Source organism: Psammomys obesus, unplaced genomic scaffold (genome assembly GCF_907164565.1).
Source record: "Psammomys obesus unplaced genomic scaffold, mPsaObe1.curated_primary_1811, whole genome shotgun sequence".
NCBI lineage: Eukaryota > Metazoa > Chordata > Mammalia > Rodentia > Muridae > Psammomys > Psammomys obesus.
Window position 1 is genome coordinate 31,520,468 of NW_026593286.1, and position 27,825 is coordinate 31,548,292.

At 48.7% G+C, this 27,825-nt stretch overlaps 1 protein-coding gene across 1 annotated transcript in view; it reads right to left on the reverse strand.

Moving 5' to 3' along the window:
- Positions 1-27,825, reverse strand: part of LOC129683819 (aldehyde oxidase 2) — a 71,756-nt gene that overhangs the window by 38,895 nt on the left and 5,036 nt on the right. Inside the window, exons 4-17 of the mRNA XM_055616801.1 lie at positions 27,692-27,800; positions 25,756-25,882; positions 23,821-23,882; positions 21,586-21,669; positions 19,342-19,422; positions 17,121-17,265; positions 15,504-15,596; positions 11,759-11,910; positions 10,936-11,029; positions 7,404-7,513; positions 4,524-4,708; positions 3,552-3,735; positions 1,694-1,786; positions 104-273 (exon numbers count right to left, since the gene is read on the reverse strand). Coding sequence (XP_055472776.1) covers positions 104-273; positions 1,694-1,786; positions 3,552-3,735; positions 4,524-4,708; positions 7,404-7,513; positions 10,936-11,029; positions 11,759-11,910; positions 15,504-15,596; positions 17,121-17,265; positions 19,342-19,422; positions 21,586-21,669; positions 23,821-23,882; positions 25,756-25,882; positions 27,692-27,800 — 1,689 coding nt within the window. The remainder of the gene's footprint in view (positions 1-103; positions 274-1,693; positions 1,787-3,551; positions 3,736-4,523; positions 4,709-7,403; positions 7,514-10,935; positions 11,030-11,758; positions 11,911-15,503; positions 15,597-17,120; positions 17,266-19,341; positions 19,423-21,585; positions 21,670-23,820; positions 23,883-25,755; positions 25,883-27,691; positions 27,801-27,825) is intronic.

A 27,825-nucleotide genomic window follows, 5' to 3' on the forward strand; every position in this document is an offset into this window, starting at 1 on the left:
GCTTGCTTTAAATTTGGTCCAAAATGGTGACATTGGCTTTTCTCTGTTGAAGCTCGGAATTAACAATACCTTTAAAAGGTTTTTGGAAGCTTGGTTTACTTACACGATTCTTGCATGAGCCCTGGTACTGGTCACCAACGCCATGAAAAGTTCATTATCTACCCTGGGGATGTCATCACAAAAGATGGCTTCCCCTGTGGCATGTTTAAGACCTGACAGGTGCATGATGGGACGTCCAACTGGATCTTGGAGAGGCTGGTGAGAATCTACCTTCTATAGAGGAAGACAGAGTTAGTCTGGAAACCTTTTATCTCAGGTGGCCTGGCTGACTCAGGGTGGAGCCACAGGACAGTCCCCTGGGACAGCAAACACTGGATAGAGTCAGATGGTGAGCATGGCCAATTCACGATGTAACTAGAGTGAGAGATTGTCATTTCAGGTTTGCGGCAATGCCTCTGACAGGCCAACATTTTTGACTGAATGGTGAAGCAGGTGAACAGACTCTTTACTTTCCTCCATTTGTGGTACCCCTGAAACCCTTTGTCAGGCAATTCAGGTCTCTCTGTCCTGCTTGCTGCCCGTGCTCATTGTTCCCATGAGGCCTGTATGACATAGCATGCCCCATGCAGAGAGACCAGAATCCAAGGGAGAAGTGAGTGTCGACTCTCAGGGTCTCTGGCAAAGGGTGGGAGTGGGATGGGGTTCTCCAGATCCAGGCTGAAGCTGTTCTCTGAGAAGCTAACACTGGTGTGCGTGCATGTGTGTGTCTATTCATGTGTGTGCTTATGCATGTGTGTTCAGGCACGTGTATATAGGCATGTGAGTGTGTATGCACGAGAAAGGGTGTGTTTGTGTTCAAGTATGTGTATGGGTGTGACTGTGTGTACAAATGTGTATGTTAGGTCTCCAGCTCTGGAAAAATGGCTAACTGAAGTGCCTTTAACATGTCAAAGCAGACTCTGGCCACCAGTCTCCTTCAGTCCGTGCTCACAAGTGCCTGTTACAGAGTCATCCTGGCTGGCACCCCATCCTCTGCTCTCAACGTCTCCAGCCCCCAGCTTCCCTTCTATTCCTGAGCTTCTCTGGTTCCTACATAGCCTCAGCCATCTTGGCTTTGGTCTCTCGGTCCTTGGCTTCTCTCTCACTTTCTCCCCAGCCCTTCCCATGGCCCAGTTCAGTGTGGACCCTTTCAGATGCCTCTGGCTGTTCTCGCCTTCATATCTACTTAGTGTAAATACCTCCTCAACCATTCCTAAGAGAGTCATGTCCTCATGTTGTTCATTCAGTGTGGGTGTGTGTGTGTGTGTGCTGAGGGTGGGGAGGGCTGTGTACCAGCTGGAACAGCTAATTTCTAAATCGTCCTTCCAGAAGGGCAAGCTTAGTCACTTGCAGGCTTTTTGTTTGCTGGCTGGAGATTAAACATGTGCTGTCTGGGCTAGAGACTGAACCTCTGGGCGCAGCTGCTCTTCCGGGGAAGGCATTCAACAAGCGCCCAAAGAATATCATTTTCAAGTCACTATGACTGTCTGTCTGCAGATCCTTGCAGCCTTGTGCTCTTGGGGGCCAGAGACTCCCCTTTTGGGTTGGGAACAACTGGGAAGAACTAGAAATCACCCGTGTGACCAGCTTGCCTGGTCCACGCAGCTCCCGCTTATCTCTCAGTGTAGGTTTCAGTGAAATCAAACTCACTGACCTGGTATGTTTGGATTCCCTGGGGTAGTGTGACCTGGAACTCTCCCAGCGCACTTCGGAACTGGTCTGCAATCTCTGGATAGCGCTGGCTGTCCTGGGATGACTCCGCACAGGGGGAGAGGCTGGTTAGTTTGGATCAGGTTGGGTTTGGATTACGTAAAATGGCTCCGAATACACCGAGGGTGGCCTGGCTACCCACCCCAGGGCTTCACCTTTTATGACCCCCGATTGCCCCCCCACACACATCCAATCCAGGGCTTGGATGACGGGTTTGAATCTGATCCTCAGGTCCCTGGAGGAGAAGGTCTGCCAGCGAGCTTGGAGGTGGGAAGGAGTGGGTGTGCTAGGCAGCAAACTCTAGGCTGGATAAGCCATCCCAGAATAAGCTAGAGCCCATGATCACAGAAGGAGAACAACACTGAGTGCTCTTTTCGGGATCCCAACTTTTTGAGGTTAGGGACAGTGGTGGGGGTGGGGGGCGGGGGTGAGGGGTAAGAGTGAGGATGTGGGGATTGGTGGGGGAGCAGGGCATGGGGATGGGAGCGAGGATGGGGGATGTGGGGGTGTGGGAGTGTGGGTTTGTGGAGATGGGGATTGGTGGGGGGCAGGGGATGGGAGTGGGAGTGAGGATGAGGAGTGGGGGATGGTGGTGGCCGAGGAACAGGACAGGGAAGGGTGAGCATTGCCATCAGGGTCAGGAGAGGGTTGAGAGAGAGAGAGGACAAGGCAGGCAGAACAGGTGGGAGAGCAAACACTTGGCTTAGCGTATTCCAGTCGTTTGCAATCAGAAAACGCAGGAAGGCATTTACTTATTAGTATACATATCAGGGTTTGGTTTTTTTGTTGTTGTTTTGAAACACAAAAATTCAACTTCACATTTCATATCGATTACAGAATTCTAGACTAAGCGAAATGAAGCTCTAGCAGCACACATCGGATCAGTGTTTGCCTGAAGAGGGGTGGGGCTGATGACCCAAAGGTGGCACGGGGATCCTCCAGGATGATGAAAATGTGCTACTTTTAGTCTGAGGTGCTGGCTCCGAGGTATACGTGTGTGCACTAAGTTTAAACAGGACGGTTTAATTATACATTTATTGTTTGTTTCTTGTTTCACTGTAAATTATGCTTTAGTAAAGCTTATTTGGAAAGAAAACAAAACCACAGAGCAGAGGCATTTCTGTGCTAGGGCCCGATCCACACCTGAGAGCTGAAGGTGGCGTGACAGCCCTTCAGGGCTGAATCCCAGGACGAACACTGGCTAAGGACTGACAAAGGCTCACCAGAACTGATGACAGACCCTGGTAACAGGCTCCCCACAAGACAAATGGCAAAGAACGCTGGGAAAGGTAGGGGCTTATGGCAGCAGGGAGCTGATAGAAGCCAGGGTTCTGGTTCCAATTTCGCCCTCCCAAATCTCTCTGCTGAAGTCCTAACCAATGACCTATCCAAGCAAGGGGGGATGTTTACTACAGCAGTGACGAGTTAGAATGGGCTGACACTATGGCTGAGTTTGGGGGGATACCTACAAGGTAAAGAACCCTAAAGGTCCCCGGCAAGGCACCCGAAGCCAGGCGAAATGTATGGAATAGAGAGGCCTCCAGCCCTCAGGGGGAACAGTGTCAGCTCTGATGACGCCTCTGGTGTTCATTTCCTTATTTATTCTGAGAAAGGTCTCTGTATCTCAGACAGGCCTGGAGCCCACTGTGATCTCCCTGTCTCAGCCTCCCAAGAGCTGCTGGGATCACAGGGCCAAGGCACCCCACCCCTGCTTCCTGAAGGCACCACGGTCAAGGCCTGCTAGCCTCAGGCCCATGAAACCACACGCATGTGCGACAGCAGTTGCCCTCTGACAAACTTACGGCGGGCTCAGGGGCCGTTACTCCCACCGTCAGTTCCTGGAGAACCTCCAGGTAGAACTTGAAGAAGAAGCTGACGATCAGAGTCCTCCTGAAGTCCACCTTGCCGCCCAGGGCGGAGCCTGGAAGGGAGACTTCATCCAGAAGCAGCCTGCAAGCCTCGTCCAGCGTGAGCGCGTTCCAGCGCCTGGTTCAGTGTGAGGAGAGGAGAACCGGTGAAGGGCGGTCTGATTGCACGGGAACTGACATGTTAGAGGCTCGCAGTTTCCCTTAGAAACCCCGTCAACAAGGGTCACAGGAAAAATCAAAGCCTGGGAGTCCAAGTGCCCTAAGAATCATGGCCTGAGAACGGGCCCTTCTCCATTGCAGCACAAATCAAGCGTGTTTCAGAGTCAGGATATTCTAGAACCACTCCAGAATATTCTAGAGCAGGACAGAGTTCAGACTTGCATGCTCTCTCCCCAGGAGGAGCTAGCGGGGACCCTGGGGTAGGACCATTGGGTGGAGAGCGCCTGTAGGTGTTCATTTGCAGGAGAAAAGGGAGCTGGGAGAGAAAACAGTCACCTGCCACCTGAATGGCAGGCCTCGGCCATTTTTGTTGTGTCCTTCTATCAAAAGGTGGCTTCACTGAGGCCAAATACTGTGGAATTAATTCAGCAAAGTTAACGACGGAACAAGCAGTGATTTTTTTTTTTAAGATTTATTATTTATACAGTATTCTGCCTGCATGTCGGAAGAGGGCACCAGATCTCATTACAGATGATTGGGAGCCACCATGTGGTTGCTGGGAATTGAACTCAGGACTTGGGAAGAGCAGCCAGTGCTCTTAACTTCTGAACCATCTCTCCAGCCCTGAGTTGTTTTTGTTTTTAAAGTCTGAGTTTCCAACATTCTAGGGGTTTACCAACAGTTGTGAGGGCCGATTTGTTCCCTCCATCATCGAGGTTCCCGTGAAGGCCTGAGCTCGCCACTGACCTGCCGAGGAGCCGCTGGCAGGTGCTGTGCGCGGTGGTGGCGGAGGACCCTACCCCTCCGTAGGCAATGCTCAGCTCCTGTATGGTGTCTGTGCCTTCTTTGAACCGTACTCTCATGGCAGCATTCACCTCAGGCAAAGCGTTCTGGTGGCACTGGGCCTGCCGGAAGGCAGACACAAACTCCCACTGTGGAGACAGAAACCACTCAGGGTTATCCGATACGTCAGAATGAAATGCGTGGCTTCCCTCTTGGTGCCCCTGATTAGATTTATATCATAGGACCCAGAGGACAGTTGGCTGCCCTCTTGCTGAGCGTGAGGATGGCGACCTTTAATGAAATTCCTGTAATTATATTCTGATTTATGAATGTGAACCTGTATGAGTTCATGTGCATCTAGGAGCCAGCCCGCAGAGGCCAGAAGAGGGCGTATGATTCCGAGGAACCGGAGTTACAGAGGTTGTGAGCCTCCACGGAGGTGGTGGGACTAGAACCCAGGTCCTCTGCACCTTCAGTAAGTAGTCTTAACAACTGAGCCACCTCCCTAGCTAATGCCACCCCCCCACCACCTTTTTTTTTTTTCTTTAAACCAAATTGTTGGGGCTGGAGAGAAGGCTTAGCAAGTAAGTGCCCTGGTTGCTCTTGCAGAGGACTTGGGTTTGGTTCTCAGCACCTACGTAGTAGCTCACAACCATCTGTAACTCCAGTTCCAGGGGACCTGATGCCCTCATCTAACCTCTAGCCATGTATGCACAGGGCACATACATGGTGAATGCAGGCAAACTCAAACACATAAAATAAGTACGTCTAAGAGGTTTAAAAAAAGATTTGTTTTTATTTATGTGTATGAGTGTTTGCATATATGCGTGTGTCCTTGGAAGCCTTCCAGAAGGGGGTGTTGGGTGTCTTGAACCTGGAGTTACAGATGGCTGTGAGCCGGCATGGATGTGCTGGGAACTGAACCCAGGTTCTCTGGGGGAGCAGCAAGCATGTTTAAGTGCTGAGCTGCCTCTATCTCCAAGCTGATCCTGGAAGCCGCTGCCTCCGAGAACCACGATCTTCTGGAGGTGCTGTGGGAAACCCCAAGGGGGACCCTGTTGGTGCTGTGTTCCTTGAGGCCATCTTCTTCTGTCTTTGGGTTCCTTTGTCTCTGTGAGGATGGAGGAACCTCCTGAAGTCAGGAGCTTTTCAGGTCAAAAACCTTCTCCACTTCCTGGTTTGTAGAAACAATCACTTTTCCATTTGGCAAGAGTGGAATGGAATGTTCCAACAGTGGACCAGGGGCTGCTGGGTCAGGAGCAGTGGAGGTGAGAAGAGATCCTCACTTCATGTCTTGCCCTTTGCATTGCCTCAGAGTTCCTCATACCTGATTATACCTTTCTTTCTTTCTTTTTTTGTTTCTTTCTTTCACTCTCTCTTTCTTTTTTGACAGAATACTCAGTTTTATCTGTTAATTTATTTTTATGTGCATAGGCAGTTTGCCACATGGATGTCTGTGCATCATGTGTGTGCCAGGTGCCCACGAAAGCCAGAAGAGGGCATCAGACCCCCTGGAACTGGAGTTACAGATGGTTGTGAGCTGTCACTTGAGTGCTAGGAATTGAACCCAGGTCCTCTGCAAGAGCAACAAGTGCTCTCAGCTGCTGGGCCATCTCTCCAGCCCAATGACATACTTATGGAAAGGCCCTGCTGTTTGAGATTTTGCAGTCCTCCCAGTCTGGATAGGGACCCGTTCTGAGCAGGACTCCCCCTCTCCAGCAGGGCCTCCTGCTCTCCACCTGACTTCATCTGGAGAGTGTCTCTAGACAGCTGCCCCTAACCACATTTGACATATGGCCTTTGACACAGCTCCCTGCTAGCTCTCCCCTCCCTGTGCCTATATGATAACTAGGCACTCTGTTCTTGTTCACATGATAGGAGCGTGCTGTTTAATGCAAATCAAGCATTCTTGAGGTGCCTAGTTCCAACCAATTATGTACACCTATCCTTGGAGCCCCCACCCACTCCCCAAGGGCTATGTAGACTTTGTTCTCTGGAATTAAAGTTGAACTTCCTCCCTGAAGTGGTTCCCAGGGTGTGTGATCTCTGTACTGTGCTCATCGGCCTTTCCAGGCACGTGCCTCATCTTGTACCCTTCCTGATTTCGTGGCCCCCCCAGACAGGAGGAGGAGACCACAATATACCATTTTTCTGTACGCTCCCTTTGCAGAGAAACACATGCACTTTTGGGTGGGAATGGATGTCAAAGTTTCTGTTCCACAGGAGAGACTACCAACAATCATCCAAAGCTGAAATGTAACTTAAGACTTCATTAGGACCTGCCTCTGCTTTTTACTGTGTGAGCGTGTGTGTGTGTGTGTGTGTGTGTGTGTGTGTGTGTGTGTGTGTATGGTGCGTCTCTTGGAGCTTTGGGGAGAGGCCTAAGGAACAGAGAGGGCAGAAGGCCACCTCCGTAGCTATCTGGGTGGCCACATTACTCCGGTGTCCTGGGCCAGGGACCATCTGGAAGCCTTGTGTTCCTATAAGCTGTAGGGGTTGGCAGAAATCGGGGGTGGGAAAGCCAAGCCTGGGACTCCAACTTCCTGTGTGTCAGGTAGAGAAGCTCCATGAACAGCTGGAGAATCTTCAGCCACGGAAACAAGGGTGCTTGGGAGTGTGACCACAGGCGTTCCTCACACCACACCCCACAGCTGCAGCAACAACCACAGCCCACATCCGGGAGCCCCAGAGCCTCAGTGCCGACCGGGTTTGCTGTGGGCGTGGGTCAGGGAACAGTTTCAGGGGCACAGTTACTTTCCTTCCATTTGCCCACAAATGTTAAGAGACGACTTTGTTACAGCTGACAGGGAGAAACAACCTCGAAGCAACCAGCCAGTTTCTTACCTTTTGAGAGTGAGGGATGTACACAGATCCCAAAATCTCCCCGGGCTTCAGGTCTGCGCTCACCAGCCCAGCAAGAAATTGTCCGTCGAGGGGAATCTGCCGCAGGCCTTCTGCGGAAGGAAATGACATTCTTTGCAGGCATGAGAAAAGCAGGCCTGATCTGTGCTTTCAGAGGCTGGGAAGGTATACATGCTCTCCCTCAGAGTGACCGATGCAGAGGTCTGTGTCTGTGGCACTCTCCCAGGGTCCCCACTCCCTCCACTGCCAATGGCATTTCTTTCTCCTGTCAAGGCTCAGGCCATATCTACTCACCTGTGGCTTTTCATCCTTCAGCAGAGGCTGGCTAGCTAAATGAACCACGGACAAAGGGTCAAGGCTACAGTGTAACTTAAGCTAACACTGACTTTACTTTCCCGGCTGGCAGGGTTCTGATCTGCTTTCACACTTGCTGAAGTTTTGTGTTCCTGACACGGACACACCTTTCAAGTAAACAGCTTGTCAAATCTCCCTTGGGGTCAGCTATCACCTCTTTGGGGCAGAGCACTGTCCTCTGGCTTTAAAATATGGTTTGAGTTGTTTAGGGTACAGGACAACGGTTCTCAACCTGTGGGCCAAATAACGCTTTCGTAGGTGTCTCTTAAGACCATCGGAAAGCACAGATTTTTACATTATGATTCATAACAGTAGCAAAATTATGTAATGAAGTAGCAACAGAAATAATTTTATGGTTGGGGGTTCACCACAACATGAGGAGCTGTATTAAAGGGTCGCAGCATTAAGAAGGCTGAGGGCTGATCATATAGAGTATGTCAAGAGGTCAAGCCATAACCCGGGGATGACAAGAGTTTATCCTGGCACTATCGGCACTGTGCTGGTTGGAATTCCGGTTTAATTGTGTGGGAAGCCCCGAAGAAGTCCCTGCTGACCACTGCCCACCTGCCTTGCTGCCGAGTCTGTGAGCTGAGATCCTGCCTTCTCTGGAGTGATGGAGCTCTGTCCTAGCTTTGGCAGAGTTTGCCAAGCAGATACTGTAAGTCAAAGGTAGCTACAAACATCCAGTAGGCCATGGCTACCATCATGACGGCAGAGGGTCCTGGGCAGGGACCTCACCATCCTGGGATCCCCAGAGTTTTGGCGTCTTGACTGTTTTGTGGATTAATTGGGATCATCCCAAACTGCAAGCCTGGTGTCCTCAGAGAAGAGCCTGACTCAGCATGCTTAACCTTCCGTGCCCGCCCTCCTGAGAGGCTTCATGAGAAAGCAATCAGGGAGTAAGCCCCCAACGCCAGCACTTTTTCTCAGCCCCCAAGTCTCTCCTCAACATGTCTGCACTCCGAGCAGTGAGTGACGGAATTAAATACCTCAGGGAGCCTGGAAGTTCACTGGGGCACAGGTTGTGACTGCTTTCTCCTTGTGGCTGTGCCTGGGAGGCGGCTGTGGGTCCGCTGAAGGTGTGGGACAGAGGTGGAAGTATTGGATGGGGAGGCAGGCATGGGGGGAGGGGAGGGGAGGGGCCTTTTAGATCTGGAAGCCCCTGAGACAGGATGGTCTGCGGAGATGGTGAGTGGAAGACAGCCTGACAGAGGTTCACATCTGCTAAGGTTGGAGTGCCAGTCTCCCTCAAAAGTTAGGGTCAGGGAGATGGCTTAGTGGGAAAAGGCACTTGGCTAAGCCTGATCACTGTGAGTACAACCCCTGGGATCCCTTAGGGGAAAGGAGAGCTGACTGTGCTAAGTTGTACACTTGTGCACTGTGGCATGCATATCTCTCTCTCACACACACACACACACACACACACACACACACACACACACACGCACGACATTGGAAAAAAACCACCTTATTTAATACACGGAATTTGATAGCCATTGTAACAATACTGAGAGAGAGCTGGGTGTGCTTCGGTAGAACATTTGCCTCTCATAGGCCTTGGCCTGAGAGGGGTGACAGGACTCCGCCTTCAGGGGTGGGAAGGGTGTTATTACTAAAGGGTGATTTTGGCTCCCTTATGTTATTCCCTGCTTTTCTGCCTTTGGACAGATGATGCGGTAAGAAGGCTATCACCTTATACCATGTGACCTTGGAGTTTCTAGCTTACACAGCCAAGAGGGAATTTTTTTTTTTTTTTTTTTTGTGCTAATGATCCACTTTCCATTTTAGCATCATGAACCAGCTAAGCTTGAGACCCCTCACTTTCTGGACATGTAGCACGTGCTAGTGGTTGAGCAGCTTTCGGGTGAAGTGTGTAACGTGCCCAGCACAGCCTGGCACACATTTAGCCTCTTGTCAAGGAGGTGTTAGGACTCACGGGACAGACCAAAGGAAGCGGGTGCACTGTGGGTGCACAGAGTCCACAGGGAGCATGGAAGGTTGGGTTAGCAGAGAGCTGCCTTAAGGGAATGCCCCATTCATCGATTAACAGCTGCTGCTTTCCCCTCCCCAGGGGCCTAGGGGAGTTTGTCATTCTGTGTGTGCTTGGAAGAAGAGTGCCATAGAAGGTATTGCAGGGGCCAGGGGTGGGAGTGGGGCTCATTTTGGATGCAGACTGAAGGAGGAAGGCAGGGGCCTTGCTCCCTCGGGCTATAGGAAGGCACCTCTTCAACATGCCTCCCTCCCCCTTTGAAAAACGTTCTCCTTACATAGTCCTGACTGTTCCAGAGATCACTATGTAGACCAGCCTGGCCTCGACCTCACAGAGCTCCTCCTGCCTCTGCCTCCTGAGTACTGGGGTTTAAGGTGTGCACCGCCAAGCCCAGCGCTCTCTCTCTCTCTCTCTCTCTTTTTTTTTTAAAGATCTATTTTTGTTATTTCTAGTTATGCACAGGCATCTACATGTGATTATGTCCACATGAATGTAGGTGGCCATGGGAGGCAGAGATGTCAGATTGCCTGGAATTGGAGTTATGGGTGGAACATAGGTTCTGGGAAGCAAACTTAGGCCCTCTGCAACAGGAGAACATCTTAACTGCTGAGCCACATTCTCTCTCTTTCTTTTTAAATATTGGTTTTCTTTTTTGAAATTATATATAACATATATTTGTACATCTCTGTGAATATGTGTCGTGAATGCCGGTGTCCAAAGAAGCTAGAGGTGTCGAGTCTCCTGGAAACCAGAGTTGTAGGCAGCTGTGAGCCGCCTCTGGTCCTCTGCAAGAGCAATGTGTACTTGTAACCTCCGAGTCATTTCTCCAGGACCCTGAAACCTTGCTTTCATGTCTGCCTTTGCACATCACCCCTGGCCAAGCAAGAACATGGTGAACTAACACACTGACCATATAGCCCTGTGTATGAATGGTGTGTGTGTGTGTGTGTGTGTGTGTGTGTGTGTGTGTGTGGTCAGTAGGAAGCACCTGTACCCATTGCTACAATGCACCTTCCTCATGGCAGGAGCTCCCCATGGTGAAATGAGAGTCAGTGATCCAGGCTACTACTTAATGAATTTCTTAAGAACATTTAAAAATGTAATTAAAAAAAAAAAAAACCAAACCAAAAAGACAAAGGCTCTGTGTGGGCTGCTCAGAGCGTAGCTTACCTTCTGACAGCAGATTGAGGACGGCGCTGCCCACAGAGAGAATAGGGTTCAGGTCTGAGTAGCAATGCCTGCTTATAACATGTCCACCTAGGGTCTGGTGAAAGAGAGTGACATCTTGGTTAGCATTTCAGGTTTTCTATCCTCCTTAGAGACACGTCAGGGTCTTGCAAGAGTCAAGGGGAGTCTTGGCCAGTTGTCTGTCCCCAGGGGGTCCATGAATGTTGGAAGGCAGCTTTTATTCTCACTTTGGCTGACCCCATTTCTCCTTTAGATGCGCCCCACAGTCATCTGTCATCCCCCTCGACAGGCTCTAGAGATTTTGGTGATTTGAGAGGTTTCAAAAAAGCAATGTTCTCTTCTGACCCCCCAGGCTCCAAGGATCTCTGCTACACCGCTCAGCGGATGTCAGAGAGGGGGCCTACATGTATGCTTGGAAAAGCAACCATTACTCATTCTCTTCCTCATGACAGAGATTCTCCAGCTGTGGTTTGAATAGTACAAAGCAAAATGCTGGCCAACTTTCTGTAGTTGCTGCACTTCTGTTAATGAAGCCTAAGACTAAATCTGTTGGCAGGCTTGTCAAAGATTAGCAAAACCTTGATGTCCTTTGTGGCCCGTGTTGCTGCTCAGCTACTGTCTTGAATTTCATCGAGAATTTTCCTGAACATTTTACTAAATATCATTTGTCAATCTAAAAATATTTGTTACTTGGCCTGTCATTTCACTGAGACCTTTTGGCGTGCTACTTCTGTCAATGCTTGTCCTGACTTCTCAAAGAGGGAAAAACAAGCGTGTGCTCAGGGACTGACAGCAGGAAACTCACCGCCATGTTCCGGATCTGCTGCCCAGCCAAGCTTTGAAGGTGTTTCAGAAGAGCCCGGTAGGTCTGAGTTTTCTCCTCCGGGAGCTCAGAGATGATCTCAGCCAAGGTGTCTTTCACCTGAGTCAGGCTGCAGCCGGAACCGATGGTCAGTCCTGGAAAAGCAGGTTTTCGTTGGCATGGAAGGAGCAGAGTTGCCATCACCATGCTGGGGACTCAGTTAACATTTTGCTCAGTGCGGTGCTTCCTCCTGTGGCTGCTTAGGTCGTCACCAGGAGCTCCCCATCAGCTAAGTCGGTCTCTGGGAATCCAGCTTTCTGTGTGTGCGTGTGTGTATATATACAACCTTTGGTGTCATTTTTTTTTTCTTTTCTTTTTTGACCCAAAGTCTCTCATTGGCTTGGAGCCTGTTAAGTAGGTTAGGCCCATGAGTCCCAGGTGTCTGCTGTCTTCATCTCCCTAATGTTGTGATTATAGCGTGTAATACTTTGCCCTGAACAGCAAACTTAATCTTTGTGCTTGCAAGACCCAGATAGCAGGGCCAAATTTCCCCAGCCCTGGGCCCAGAGATATTGGTCTAAAATAAATAATTGTTTTTTTTTTTTTTTTTTTTTTTTTTTTTTTTTTTTTTTTTTTTAAGGAAAGAGTTTTTATGCAAGCTTAAAAGGTGAGTGAAAAACAGCAATGAGTAAAAATGATGACTTCTCCATGGCTTTATGGTTTTACAGGGTCTATGGTGGTGTCATGAGACCACCACCCTGAGACTCCCAGGCTCCTCTAGGGGAATTGCTCCTGGTGATTTTTAGCCAAAAACACACGAACCATCAACCCAAGTAATGAACAAACCAGGTTCCTGTTTACCTGTCTCCAAGAAATGAAATGAAATAGGTTGTATAAGCCTCTTCATGTAACTTGCCCCCACTCTGAGTGACCTTTTAGTATATTCTGGTATGAAAACATTTCAAAATATAACAACTCAAGGATTTAGGTCAAGATGACCCTAAGAGGAATCAAATACATAACATTTTGGCTGTAGATTAACCTTCACGAGCTGGTTCCATGAGGGACACTGGCCAATCAAAATGAACACATCCCAAGGGAGCAGCTGGCTCAGGCTTCCCATTGGTTGGTGGCATTGGGTGGGAAGTTCGGAGCTCACAGGAAGGGGTGAAGGCAGCCGTGGGTGAGAACTCAGGAGGACTGGGTCAATGCTATTTGCCAACTGGCCAGGAAGTAACCCACCATTTTGACAACGGTTGGAGTTAAACTCCCAAGGACTGGCAGGATGTCCCTCAGTGGGACGAAAGGGTTCAAACCAATCTAGGAAAGGATCCGGAGTTGGCCTTTTAGAACAAAGTCTCAGGTTTGCATAATGAAACCGTAGCAATCAGGGTTTGAGTCAAGCTGGCATGCTTTACACAGACCAGAGCAGCTCATCACTGCCTCTCCTGACTTCTTGTTTGTTTTCGTTTTGGAGGCAGTCGCTCATAGCCAAGGCTGGCACCGAATTCGTGATCCTCATCCCAACTCCTGGGATTACAGGCCTGAGTCTAGGAGCCACTACACCTTGCTCCCCGCTTCTGTTCTTGAGACAGACATGAAAAAGACAGTTCAGCCCCCTGGTGGGGCTCAGCGAGCCAGCAGCCTGCTCTAAGCTTGATCCTCACAAGAGCTCAAACTCTGACCAAGGCCAGACAGACCATCTGGGCTTCTGTTCTGCCATTTCCATTGTTCACATCACCACCTGACTCACTCTCTCTTTCTCTCTCTCTCTGTGTTTAATTTCATTTTGTCTCTGGTCACAAAGCTTAACTCACACTCTGATAGAGCTGGAAAGGTGTTGAACTTGTTTTGATTCTCAGGGTTCTAAACTTCAACTCTGTGCCCCGTGGACCCATCAGTGAAGATTTTGAAAGAAAACTAGATTAAGCCAACCGTGGGTACGATGTGAACGAGCGTGAAGTTTAAAGAGACCTTTACGTCAAAAGTGGACCTGTCACAGAGATACCCGATTTCTGGGGTGCTCGTGAGAGCTCAGCTGGTTCCAGTTCACCTCAGTGGCGTCCCCACTCTAGGCCACAGGAAGTTTCCTGATGGCCACTAGAGGGCACTCACGCTTTATGAAGCTTCAAGCGAGTCGAGGCAGCGCACTGCACAGACCCAGGCTTTCTTCTGGCTGAGGGACCAAGCTGGGCAGTTAATGTAAAAAGCCACTGGGTTGGCATCTGGGTGGCCTGGGGAAGACAGTGGCAATGGCAGTGGGGCTTCTGAATTGTGAGTGGGTGATCTTGTAACCTGATGCCCTCGGGCCAGTGCATTCTCTTTTTGCACTTCACGTCCTCCATAGAGGAAGGATTGGGTTATGTTGGGAATTGTGAATTGTGCCCTGAAAAGCCCTTTTGGGGACTCATATAAGGGTCTCCAAGACAGGAGGGCTGGGAAGAAGCAACGCTCTACTACAGAGCAACCTATTTTCATTACTTATTTAAGATCTGAAGACTCGATACTTGCTGTCAGAGAAAAGCTGGGAAGCAGGAAAGTTAGCCAGTGCTTGGCCAAGGGGTACTGAGGGTGTCCTGCCGTCAGCTTGGGCTTAGACTGATTATCTGGACCCGGTCTCCGTGTTCTTCCGTGTCCTCTCTGCCCACATCCAGGACGCTACCAGGCACACCAGGCAAAACTCACAAAGGGACCCCTTCGCTTGCAAATGTGTGGAGTTGGAGTAGGGATTAGCAGGTACATTGGTTCTCAGTGGCTGATGATAGAAGCCAGAAGGTAGAGCTGGGTGGCAGTGACGTGTCACCAGCCCCTCCCTGGCCACCGCAGACCCCTATGAACACAGTAGCCTGCAAGTCTTGTGACATCTTCTCTGCTGCTCAAGTTAAGGGTGTCATGGCTGCCGCTGTAGCAGCCCGTTACTTTCAAATTCCTGACCAACTCGTTCACCCCCCCACCCCACCTCTGATCAATTAATTCGTCACCCACTGGATAAGCTTGCCCAAGGCTAAGAGCTCTTGGCAATGAAGAAAGGAGATAGTAAGGTCCACTTGCTATAAGGTTTGTCATTATCTTGGACTCAGGTCTGGCACGTTTCTTCCTACTTTGTGGCTTCAACCTTACACTAGTTGGCTTCTGAGGCTGTTGTGAGTGAATAGGAGTGCTTGCTTGTAGGTTTTAGTCCCATTTGGCCCCATCGCCATTGCTCCTACAACACAAGGGACACATAGCTTCAACTAATGCTCCTTCTCTCTCTTCTCTCCTGCGTCAAAGTGACACGGTACATTTGCTGTCTCTGGGATACCATGCACTTATAAGAATCCTGCAAGTGAGCACACCACCTCCAGTGGTAACACTGAGATAACTCATCTTCTCTCCCCAAAAGGCTTTGGTAGTGAGGTCTGCAGTGGAGACACTCTTTTATTTTAGAAAAGGAGTGCTGGGTTGGAGATGGGCCTTATAAGATGGATGCATGGTGGGGGTGAGGGTGCATGCCTTTAATCCTAACACTTGGGAGGCAGAGGCAGGTAGATACCTGAGTTCGAGTCCAGCCTGGGCTACAGAGCAAGTTCAAGGATAGCCAGGGCTACACAGAGAAACCATGTCTCGAAACACACACACACACACACACACACACACACACACACACACACATAAAGATGCATGAATGCATGTCCTGCCGTATTTGACAAGAGTAGGTTAGGGAAAGGGTCACAGCATGAGTATCTTACTAGGAGGGGTAGGAACTCACCATCACTGGTTTTGGTCACCATTCTTAGATCAGGAATTCTGGCAGGAGAAAGGAGAATTGGGTAAAAGTGTCCTTGAGATTTCATGGCGGGTCCTGAAGAAAAAAAAAATGCATTTTAGAGAGAGAGAGAGAGAAAGCATCTTTATCTTTTTTGGTTTTTTGAGACAGGATTTCTCTGTGTAGTCCTGGCTATCCTGGACTCGCTTTGTAGACCAGGCTGGCCTCTGCCTCTTGAGTGCTGGGATTAAAGGCCTATACCACCCCTACCTGGCGACACTTTTTTTTAATTGATTGAAATTTTCTCATAAAAACATTCAGATATAAAGCTTAAATCTTTATAATAAATGTGGATATAGGTAAAGGCAATACCCCTCTGTATTCACTTACTTATATTCCTGCTACATTGTACCAGTAGGAAATTAAACTGTGGGAGGCTCTTAAAACACAGAGGGACCTAGAGATTCTTCTGAGACCATTTGTGGCTGGCTGTCCTGGCACAGGCCTTTAATCTCAGCACTCAAGAAGCAGAGCAAGGTTGAGTTCGGACTCTGTGAGTTCGAGGCTATTCTGGTCTACATAGTGAATTCCAGGTTAGCCAAAGTGACATAGTGAGGGCCTGTCTCAACAACCAAACAAAACAAAACAACATAAAACAAAGCAAAATAAAACAGAACACCCCCCCCCAAAAAAAAAAGAAAAAATAAAAAAAGCACCAAAATCCAACACAAAACAGAGAATGTTTGTGTGATTCAGTGGTAAACACCTGCTGAGCATGTGTGAGGCTCTGGGGTTGGGGCCCAGCATGAAAATGAAAAAGGCATTTATGAAATCTTCGGAACCTGGCAGTAGCTGAAGCTATTTCAACAGGTGCCTTCCCGTGATAGATGAGGGGCAAATCTTCCCATACTCATACCATGGAGCAGAATCAGGTGGATGCAAAAAGGGGGGGATAAGTCTCAGGTCAAGGGTGTTGACTGCAAAACACAAATTTCAGAATACTAGTGACAGCCACTATGCAGCTTGTGCAAAACTGACACATTGTTTAGGAACTCAACGGATGCACTGATTAGAAAAATGGACCAACACAGTTCAGCAGAAGGGTGCTGGCAAAAGGGAAGGGAGGGGCAGTGGTGAGCCCCTTCTTTTATCTTGGAAGGCCAGAGGTTGAAACAGCTATTATAAGTTTGTGGGAAAAGCTGGGTATCAAACCCAGAGCTTAGACAAGCTAGGCTAGCAAACTACCACCTGGCTAGGCGTGTGTGTGTGTGTGTGTGTGTGTGTGTGTGTGTGTGTGTGTGTGCAGCAAAGTTATTAAGATGGGTGTGGGTAGTCACTAGGTGTGTCTGTTAATACATCCACAGATAGAGTGTTCTCTTACATCTACTCGATATTTAACTGTAACAGAATAACAAAGGACAAGATGAATTGAAATGTTTTTAAAAACCTCTCACACCACCCTCAGTCATCCAGGGTGTATGTCCATCAACTGTGGAGACCACTGGATCTACTCGGCAGGATGAAGGTTTCATCTTTAAAAAGTAAATCAGGAGCGGAGCGAGGGCCAGGAGCTTCAGCCAGGCATAGATGATGGAATAAGGAGAGCTGTTGTCAACCTACCCAGACACGTGTTGCCCGAGATGAGAAGGGCTTCAGGGTACTTGGCCTTCAGCGCCAAGAGATCTTGGAGGGTTCCTGGGGAGGTCCAGGTAATTCTCTCTCCATAAAAGGTTAGGGTTTGCTTCTCTGGGTTCTCAGCCATTCTCTGAGGACAAATGACAAGTTATGTACTTGTGTGCATAGGCAGTGGCTCTGGGCTATATCAGATTCTGGGTGGGCTGTGTCCCTCTAGGAAGATTTCAGCGTTCTGGGGTCCATTTACCTGGAAAGACACTCACTATATCCACTGGATAAAGCCTGAATGTCCGTAAGTAGATGGCCTTTTGGGAACAAGTAAGCCAGCACTGCCATTGACTGGCTAGCCTGGGCTAATTTAGCATTAGTTCAGTTTCATGGCTTTAATATTACAGTTATGCTAATAATCCTAGTTTCCTTTGTCTGGATTTTTCCTCTAACACTCAAGTCATTTTTTTTTTTTTCTGTGAGTTCTTGATGTCTGTCCCCTCTTAGATGTGTCACGGGCACATACCTCACATTTCATTTGCCCCAAACTGAGCTCCTTGTACCCAGTCCCTCTCTCAGTCCCTGAAAAAGAAACCCAAAGGAAAGAGGACCTGCCCCTCTGGAGGCTTTGCCATCTTTGTAACTGGTACCCTCTGGCTAGGCATAGCTCTAGGGTCAGGCTTGACTCTGTTTTCTCCACAGGACATTGCACCCATCAGCAAGCTGTGTGGTTTTCTTCCAAAACACACCCAGAATCCATTTGGTCCTCACCACCTGCACCAAAGGTCTAGCCTCGTCACTGCCTTTTGGGATGGTGTTTATGCCTTGATGGAGCACACTGCTTCCCTCCCATCCCCGACCCAGAGGTTCTTGGCTCAGCAACAGGAGGGATCCTGACATGATGTCAGTAGGAGCTTGTCCTCTTCTAAGCAGCCTCCCTCATGGTGGCGCTTATGGAGAAGAGAAGCCAGGCAGTGCCTTGCCTCCAGCGTAGCCTGCCCTGGTGGCGTCTGGCCTTCCCCCCTCACTGTGCTCTGTCCTGGAAGCTTTCCCACTCACCGTTCCCGCCGCCTGGGCAGTTGGTCTGTCACATCTCCCCATGACTGTCTCCATCCTTCCTTCTAGAATTTCTTCAAACATTACCTCCTCTCTGGCCACGACGTTGAAAATTATGGCCATCTGCATCATAGCCTTGTTCTCCGCTTGGTGATTTTTTTTCTCCTTAGCTCTGGCTGTCCTGGAAGTTTCTATGTAGACCAGGCTGGCCTCGAACTCACAGATATCTGCCTGCCTCAGCTTCCCAAGTGCTGGGATTAATAGCACTACACCCAGTTTACACATTATATCTTCCCTCTATTGTTTTGTTTGTCATCCATTTTTTTTTTTTTTTTTTTAACCAGCCTGCTAGCTCCCCTAAGACAGTGTTTTTCCCTAGCTTTGTTCTTGGCCATATGGCTAGTACTTAGAACAGGGCTGGTGTGATGCTGAATGGATACGTATTTTTGAATGATGGACAGACCGCCCCCCAACCCCCCAGAAAAGGAGGCTGGAGAGGGCTAGGAGCATGCACTGCACTTGAGGAGCACCTGCGTTTGGTTCTCAGCACACACGTTGGATGGCTCATAACCACCTATAATGGCGGCTGCAGGGACCCTACATCTGTTTCCCTTGGGGGCATGCATTCAGGTGTGCACGCACAGACACACAGGCACGCTGACACACACGTCACTGAAATGAGAAGTGAATGTTTAATAAGAGAGAAAAGGATTTTGTAGAATGGGGCATGGGATGCCTGGGAAGGAGGGTCACTGTGCTCATGGAGGAAGGGTGAAGCAGGGCGCTCCTGTTTCTTCCAGTCAAGAAACTGCCCCCAAAGCAGGGGGAAAAGGCAGGGAAGAAGCAGATGCTTCTTACGGTCAGTGCAATGGAGTTCCTGAAGAGCACAGCAGATGCTTGGCAAAGCTGAATGCCCTCGATAGTCAACAGGGACACATTCCAGAGATGAAAGTAATGGTGGCATCATTTAAAAACAAACAAACAAACAAACAAACAAACAAAACCTCCAAAATCAGCCAGAGCTGGGAGGAGGTAGGTTTCTGGATCCTAACCAACACTTCACCAATTTGACACGTCACCCGAAGGCTACGGTAGATTTACAAAATTGGGTTTATAACGGGAGATGGTTAAACAAGCACATAAAATACCCGTGTTGTCTTACCAGGAGTTCTGGGGGAAATATGAGCTCCTGGGTTGGGTCCAAGGGCTGGAACTCGTCTTTCACAAATAGCTCCGTGCAAATCTTTATAGAGGGAAGAAACAGATGGCTGTGTCAGCTCAGCTCAGTTGGCACGAGCACGGAATCCTTTAAGGAATTAGGCTAGATGTAAGCAGTAAGGGTTCGTCCTTCTCCCTGTGTGGGAACTCAAGGTAGCCCAACGACTTACATTGAAATGTGATTGCCAGAGAGTGGCTGCTTGCCACGAACAAGATTCCAAAGGAAAAAGTGTCATCAACTTCTATAAAGAGCATCCTGGGAAATGCCAAGACACCCGTGAAAGTGACTGGATGTTAACGAAGCCTGGGGAACCTCCACTGTGTTTACTGTCCCCTCTGTCAAGCTACAGCTCTGGAGAAGTCTCATAGTTTTAAGGAAAATGACTGTAAACATTATCTTCCTGTGCACGCACACACAGCATTACTCTTTATCAAGGGCTTTTACATATGTTAATGTTATTTAATCTCCATGATAGCTGTATAAAGAAGGTTATAACCTGCATTTTGCCCACCAGGAAATGAGAGCCGGTCAGAAATGGACCCAATAGTCACCCTGTCTCACTCCCAATCTGCTCTAGTTATCTTTTAGCTGTCATCACATCTCACTCACTCGCTGCCAGTAAACATCCCTGAGGACACAGGAGGACTGAACTGTGCGATGTGGGGTATAGGCGTGTGCAGAGGATGACAGGGGTCCATGGATCTGGTTCCCCCTTAGCAACCACCCCACCCCCACCCCCGACCTTTCCACTGAAAGGCACTTAACCTTTCTAAAGAGTAAATGGAGATGATGCTTATTTGGAAGGGTAATTGTGATAATTAGATGAAGTGGCCTGACATTTGTCATTTCCCCCACCCCATCTCTTCTTCTGTCTCTCTGAGGACTTCGCAGGTTCCAGAAAGAACACGTAGCTCTTCTTTGTAAGGGGTTGCAGACTGAGGTATTATAGGTCAGCCCTCCCCCTTTTTTGTCAGAGAATAAGGGGAAGAGAAATGTCACACCCAGAGACACCTGGTCACACAGCAGGGATTACCCAGGTGAACTGCTGTGTCTTCCTCAGCACTCAGCCTTCTCCACAGAATTTAACACCTTAGTATGTGTTACTGTAAGGAAAGGATGAAGTTTTACTTTTTTTTTTCTTTTGACAGGGTTTTCCTGTGTAGAGTTGGCTGTCTTGGACTCATCTGTAGACCACGCTGGCCTCTCACAGAGATCCGCCTGCCCCTGCCTCCCTGAGTGCTGGGATCCCAGGTATGTTACCACACTCAGCTGGAAGTTTTACTTTGTATTGTGTTTCTCTTCATGAACACATACCAAGGCTCACTCTGGCTTAAACACATCCCTGGACATTTGGCTTAATGTAAATCGAGTGGTACCCAGAGCTCAACTGATGCTCAAATTGAGCTCCGGAGTCCTCAAGGTATAGAACGGACTTGGGGATGTATTGACTGGTCCAAGCGTTGATCTTCTGTGAGCCACTATGGGGGGGTGGCTCTCCTCCTTGGGGTAACGCCTCTCTATTTCACTGCACACCTTCTTTAGACTAAAAACAAGAAGCGGCAGTGGGAGGTGAGTGTGGACAAGTAGGTCTGGAGGACACAGACACATAGAGAAAGAGGGTGAGAGGCAGTGTTTTCCTCAGGCCTGCTCTGAGCTCTTTCACGGGGCTGGGTAGTTCAGATCTCGTTAACCTCTCTATTTGACTCCTGTGAGAACAGGGCAGTGGATCTTTTCGCAAATGAGAATCTCTCAGATGGTAGAGCCGGAGGCGGGAACTCTGCAGCTGGAATTCTAGGTGGGGGCCATTAGCTTGGCCTTGGCTTTCTGAGGTGGCAGTGCTCTCTCTGTCTCAGCTCAGGGACAGCTTTGGAACTTCATTCCTAACCAAGGAAGTGACCCGTCCCTCAGGCAGTAGATGCTTTTCTGCCATCTAAGAGGTGTTTTCCTTTTGCCTGGCTTAAACACATTCTTTTGGACTATGAAGCAGAAAATCGGATCATGGTCATTGTATGAACACCAAGCACAGCCCAAACCGGCTAAGTGCCTGGTTCTTGTAAATACACCGGAAGGGTGCAAGCAGAGGGGTGGCGGAGCAGTCCCTCAAACGTACATGCCCAGTTCCACAGCTGGGTCAGTATCAAGCAAAATGCAGCGCTGGCGAGAGAACAAAACAAAGGAGGGACTCACGTCACTTTTGCCTCCAGGTGAGTTGCTTTCCTTCTGGTCCAAGCAGCATTTCCCCGTTCCGCTCTGCTGACAACCACTTGGCTCCTGAGGACATGAGGCAAAGAATGCTTTTATGTGAACAATGCTTTCTGTAGGCAAATAAGGTTGTGCCCTGAAGGATGGAACAATGTCTTTGAGAGCTCAGACTCTGAAGTAACTTCCTGCTCACAGGGATGGCGCAAGGCCGTTCTTCCTTTGCTTTGTTTATTTATTTATTTTCATGTCATGCATTTCTATGGTGTACTCAGTAGACAAACACTGTTTATTGCAATTACAACATCACGCTCATATCTGAGTTATTTTAGGGTAATTTCCATTTCTTAATGGTATTTTTCAGGGCAACCATGATACAGTCACTATAGCACATAAAAGATTTGGAAACATTGTTCACTATAATTCCCACGGAACCTTTAGGAAAGAGAAAAAATAAAATGCAAAAGGGGAAATCACTTAGGGGAGTTGACGGCAGTTTTTGAACCGGTGCCCACTTGCCGCTCTTCCGTTCCCATTTCTTGCAAACCCCACTCTTGTACCTCCTTCCTCAGGTGATACCTCCTGCCTTGCAAAGCACTTCCTCCCACCTGTTTGAATTCACTGTCTCTAGCTGCTATGTGCTAACTCTGCAAAAGCACCTGGGCTGAGCAAGCAGCACTTTCTCCCCCACCTTAAACTCTTGGAGTCCCTAGGATGGACATGGGTCAATGGTGGCTTTGGGCACAGTGGGTAATAAAAACTTCAGGCATCCCATCTGGGGTTGGATTTCCTTTACAGAGTAAGGTAGCGTGAGACTGGCTGACTCCGGGGTGAGCTACCGGAACTCATTTTTAGCTTTATCTTCCGAATCTGTGTTCCAGGAGAGGCAGATAACACCTCCACCCTCAGGGAAAGGAGTCAATTTAGCACATTTGCTGGTGCTTCATGCATGCATTCCCACTTACAGCAGCGATTTGCTGGCTTTATAGTCTTTTCATTTCTCCTGTTAGTGTGTCAGCTCTGGCTCCCTCACAAGGCGACACAAATCTGGGACGCATACCCAGGATACCTGCCCGACTTTGGAGGCACAGAGCACGTCTGTTGTAGATTTCCAGGTCTACCATTACTAACCGAGGCAAGACTCTATAGAGAGACCTTAACGTGTGGCTTCTGCTTTCTTTCTACATGGCTCTGCAGGGGCCTCAAATACCCATATGAGTACCCACATCCCAGTGTCCAGTCTCTACAAGGAGCTTTGCTGATCTTGTGTGTGTGTAGACATTGGCTCCTAAGACCTGTCCTTGATCATCTCAGGAAAGGAGAGTTGAAGCCCTTACGGAGAAGGGCCCAGAAAAGGACAGGCATGCCACGTTGCCCCATGAACTCTTGAATAGCTGGATAAGGACCGCAGGAGCCTCTTCCTTTGTCGAAAGTCTCCTGTCCTCACCCACCCTGTGCTCAGCAGAGGGGCTTCAGAGATACTTGTCTTGAGTGTCTGTCAAATGCTATTCATAGTGTCAGCAACAATCTAAACATCAGTAATTACTTCCTGAATTCTTACTAACTGCCAAGCAAGACTCACTTGATTTTCACCAGGGAGGTACCCTCACTTTTGGAGGCCACTCCCTGTCTTCCTGGAGTGAATCTGGGCTTCTACTTTGCAATTTCAGCTTCTTCTTCTGTTGTTTGGGTTTTCCGAAGGAACCTTCGTCACCAAAGCAAAGCCTTGATTGACTCCTCATGTTTACAGACCTCATCTCACCTGCCCTGGATGGATCAGTTGTCTAACTGACCGAAAATGTCTGGACAGCTGGTTAGCTCACCTGTCTTCCCTGTGTGGTTCTTTAGTAAGTACCGGCAACTCCAGTGAGTCCCTGCCCCTTGGCCCCCGACTCCCTGTGATGATTTACTTTGTCTGTCTGAGAGTTGGTTGTGATTTTTTAAAAAATTATATTTGCTATGTATACAGCATTCTGACTATAGCTACACCTGCACACCAGAAGAGGGTGTAATAACCATCTCATTATAGATGGTTATAGAGCCACCGCGTAGCTGCTGGGAATTGAACTCAGGACCATCTGGAAGAGCAGACCACGCGCTTAACCTCTGAGCCAACGCTCCAGCCCACAAACTCCATTCTTGTGTTCCCATTCTTTGACCGCCTGTCCTTCTCATTCTTACCCGGTCTGACATAGCTTCAGTTACCCAGCCTTGTGCACTCACCGGGCAGAAGGTCCTGCCACTCTCCAGAATTGGCCGATACCCAGTGCAACGGCAGAGGTTACCTGACCAGAGGAGAAGCATGGCTGTGAATTTCTTGTTTCTACTGCTTAGTTTTTAGATTATTATTTGTTTATGGGTATGTATGTGTGTGTGCGTGTGTGGGGGTGCCCTTGGGGCCTAGAAGAGAGTGTTGGGCAGAAGATTTCCTGGGGCAGGAGTTGTAGGTGTAAGCCACCCGTTGGAGGTGCTGAGAACTGGGGTCCTGCGCTCTCAGTGACTGAGTCGTATCTCCAGCTACTCTACTGGCTTCTTTTAAGAGTTGAAATGGATCTAATAGATTTCCTTTTCAGTGCTGGGGTATAGAAGCCAGGGCCTTGCTTGGACATGCTAGGATAACATTCTACTTCTGAGCTATGACTAACCCTGATGTTTAGCTATTGACAGTAACTATTCCAAACTATGTAAGACAGTGGGATCCTAAAACAGAGAGCTCAAGCAATTCCCACGGTGCCCGTAGACACTCGAAGCTGCACACATGGCCTGCCAGGCGTGCTCCTCAGCGGTCACTGCATCGGATCGGATCACATGGATGGACTTGTTAAGAACACGAGAATCTGACTCTCTGGAACCTGAACATCTGGAGACAAGCCCATGAACTGGCATTTAGAGGCTGCTGGGCCATTCCGTTGCATGGTGAAGTCTGGACTCCTCATGCTTCCAAGGATGAAGGCTTGAGGGTAGTGGAGGAGGAGGGGCAGTGTAGACTAGAGTTCATTTAGGGTGGATGACTAAGAAGTTTGGGCTCAAAAGATGTGAAAGGTGATGAAGAATGGATGGAATTCTCAGAGGAGCAGGAAAAAAAATGATAAATTGGGCTTGGTCACGCTTTAGGCCTGAGGAGTTGCTGAAGGGGGACCCAAGGAAGGTGGGGATTTTAGATTTGTTAGTATGATTCTCTGATTATTATTTCACTGGGGATTGAACCCAGGGCCTTTGCACATGATAGCCAGGCACTCTATCACTGAGTCGTATCTGCTTGGCTCTGGTTTTCTGTACTTGAAAGAAGAGATAAAGATAGAGAGCTAGGAAGAGCAAGAGAAAAGTAAGAAAGACCAAGAGAGAGATAGATGACCCTATCAGCAGCTGGCAGATCAGAAGCACATCTGTCCTCAGCTGTGTCTTTAATCTTTGAACTGATGGCTTGTTTAAGGATTGTTGACACCTGAAGGTGTTATTTATTAATCCTATGTGTTCATGAACTTCAAACTGTTACATATCTGCAAGATTCTTTCAGATGGAGGCTTACTCTGAATTGAAATATTGCCCTCCAAAAGATACAAAGCCTTAAGCCCTGAAACCTGTGAACCAAACCTTATTGGGAAGTAAGATCTCTCCAATGGGACCATGTTGAGGTGAGGTTGTCCGGGATTGGTGGTCCTTAAACAGGAGGAAGATTTATGAGCTAGACAACAAGGGAAAGGCGTGAGACGGAAACAGACTGGAGTTATGCAGCCATGAGCTCAGCAATGCTGAGGTTCACTGAGACCCATGAGAGGCGGGGGAGGAATTGGGAAGGCTCAGAGCTTTCAGACTCAGCACAGCCGGGCTGATGGCTTGACTCCAGACATCATGCTTCCAGGACTGCGCGAGAGTTTCTGTGTGTCAAGCTGGCCAGTTTGTTTGTGCTTTGTTTGGTAGTCTCCTGAAATTGGCTCAGGCCCTTGGGATGCATGTGATGAGTTGTGAGACAGAGAAGTGTGGTGGTCCCTGTACCGTGGGCAGACAACCTGACATCTTTTGCTGTGTCTGCACAGACATCGTTAGAAAGGACTGTGGCTTTGCTCCTGAGCTAGAGCTGGAATGAAGTTGATGATGGCAGGGGGGAAGCTGGAAGTACCTTTCCTTCTGCCTGCCTCCTGCGTCAGACAGACCTACCTCCCAGGGCTTCCATGAGCTGCTCCTCTGAGGGCTGCGGGTGGTTCCTGAGCAGAGCATACAGGGACATCACCATCCCGGGCGTGCAGAATCCACACTGGGTCCCATGGCTCTTGGCGATCCTCTCCTGGAAGGATACATCTGTGCTCACAGCCCTGCCCTCTTGCTGCCACCAACCCTCTCCAGCATCCGCAGCCTACACCTCTCTTGCTGTGGCGGAACTTACTCTCTAAGCAAACATGTCCTGCCCCTCTGCTCAGTTCTGAATCTCCCTTCTCCTAGTCAGCTCCCAAAGGTGGTGGTTCAGAAGCTGAACCTTACCAGTTTAATTACTTTTCAGGGTCAAACCCTCCTGTGAGGGAACTAGCAGTGCAGGCTGCACCCCCAGGGGGAATGATCCTCCAGGAATCAGCAAGCACTAGGAAGGCGTGTGTAAGTTTTCTGAACACCTGTGCATTTTTCATAGCTTAGGTCTCACAGGAGGCTGTATGGTCTCACACCACCTTCTTCAATGTCTTCTGCCTTGGCTCAGAAAGCTCGGCTTTCAGAGACCGAGGGTTTTGGTGTCTGTTATTTAAAGCATGGTCTATGGTCTGGCTGTACTAATTTCTTCTGGGAATGGTAGAGAGTGCAGAACTCAGGTCCCTGCTCCAAACTTCAGCTCCTGGCTACTCCTGGGAACCCCAAAGTGTGGGAGCATTTGTTCTACATTTACTATATCATGCCTGGGGTCCCTGTGTTGGCTTTGCTGTGAGCATCTTTTATGACTTCTGAGGGGATATTTCTGGGATACTTCTTCCTTGCTGACATCTTTGGAGTTGATTCATGTGGTAAACCAAGAGACTTCTAGGCTTCTCCTGCCTAAAAACACTTGAGTATGGCTTGGTCTGTGTGTGACTCCCCAGACTCTTGTGACAATGACAGGAAAATTAATGCCAACACAGGTCATGTTACCCTTAGATTTAACTTTGCCTTGTTGTTTCAGCAGCAGGCTAAGCTAAGGAGGGGTGATTGTCTCCATCCTTTAGAGAAGCTGGAGCGGCTCCCCTCATCCAAATTCTGATTTTACTCCTAAAACCTCTATGCTGCAGTGAATGGCCCCCAAGTTTTATGGGATAAAACTTGGAATATATTATATAATATATTGGAATATATTATATAGCAAATATATAATAATACATATATGATAATACATAGTATTATATGCAAATATTATGTACATGCATGTATGTATATAGTGTGTGTGTTCAAGTGCCTGAGTGTATGTATGAGTAACGTGTGTGTAGTGCCTGTAGAGGCCGGAAGGGGGCATTAGATTGCCTGGAACTGGAGTTAGAGGCTGATAATAATGTGGGTGCTAGGAATTGAACCTGGGTCCTGGAAGAGCAGCCAGTGCTCTTAACCACTGAGCCATTTCTCCAGCCCTGGTCTGTTTTTTGTTTGTTTGCTTGTTTTAGTACAGTATCCCATGTATTCCAGGCTGGCCTTGAGCTCGCTGTGTGGTGGAGGATGACCTGGAACTCCTGTCCTTCTGTCTCTCCTTCTCCAGTGCTGGGGTTATAAGTATGTGCCAGGTTTATGCAGTCCTGAACTTGATACATGCTAGACAAGCACTCTATCCACAGCTATCCCCCAGCCCCTCAGAGGCACTTATTCTATAGCCTGTGCTGAGGATCTACTCCAGTTTATAGTACAACTGGTATTAGACAATGTTTTTAAAATCTTGATATTATTCAAATAGAAAAAAAAACAATGAAAGATGGCCATTTACTCAAACACAGGTGGCTTCCCAGCTTTCTCTTGTCACCGAGTGGATGTTACTGTCCTGATCAGCCTCCCACATGCCTAGTTGTGACCCAGAAGGTGGAGCTGGGACCGTCTACACAGCCTTTGGCAAAATGAAGTTCAGAGGGGGAAGGCTAGGCTGTGTGCTCACCTGCACGGGGTGAAGCCTGGTCTTGATGCTTCCCACGCCTTCCACCGTGGTGATGGCAGCCCCATGCAGGGAACACAGGGGCACCAGGCACGCCATGACGGAGAAGTGTCTTTGTATGAGAAACACAAAGAAAA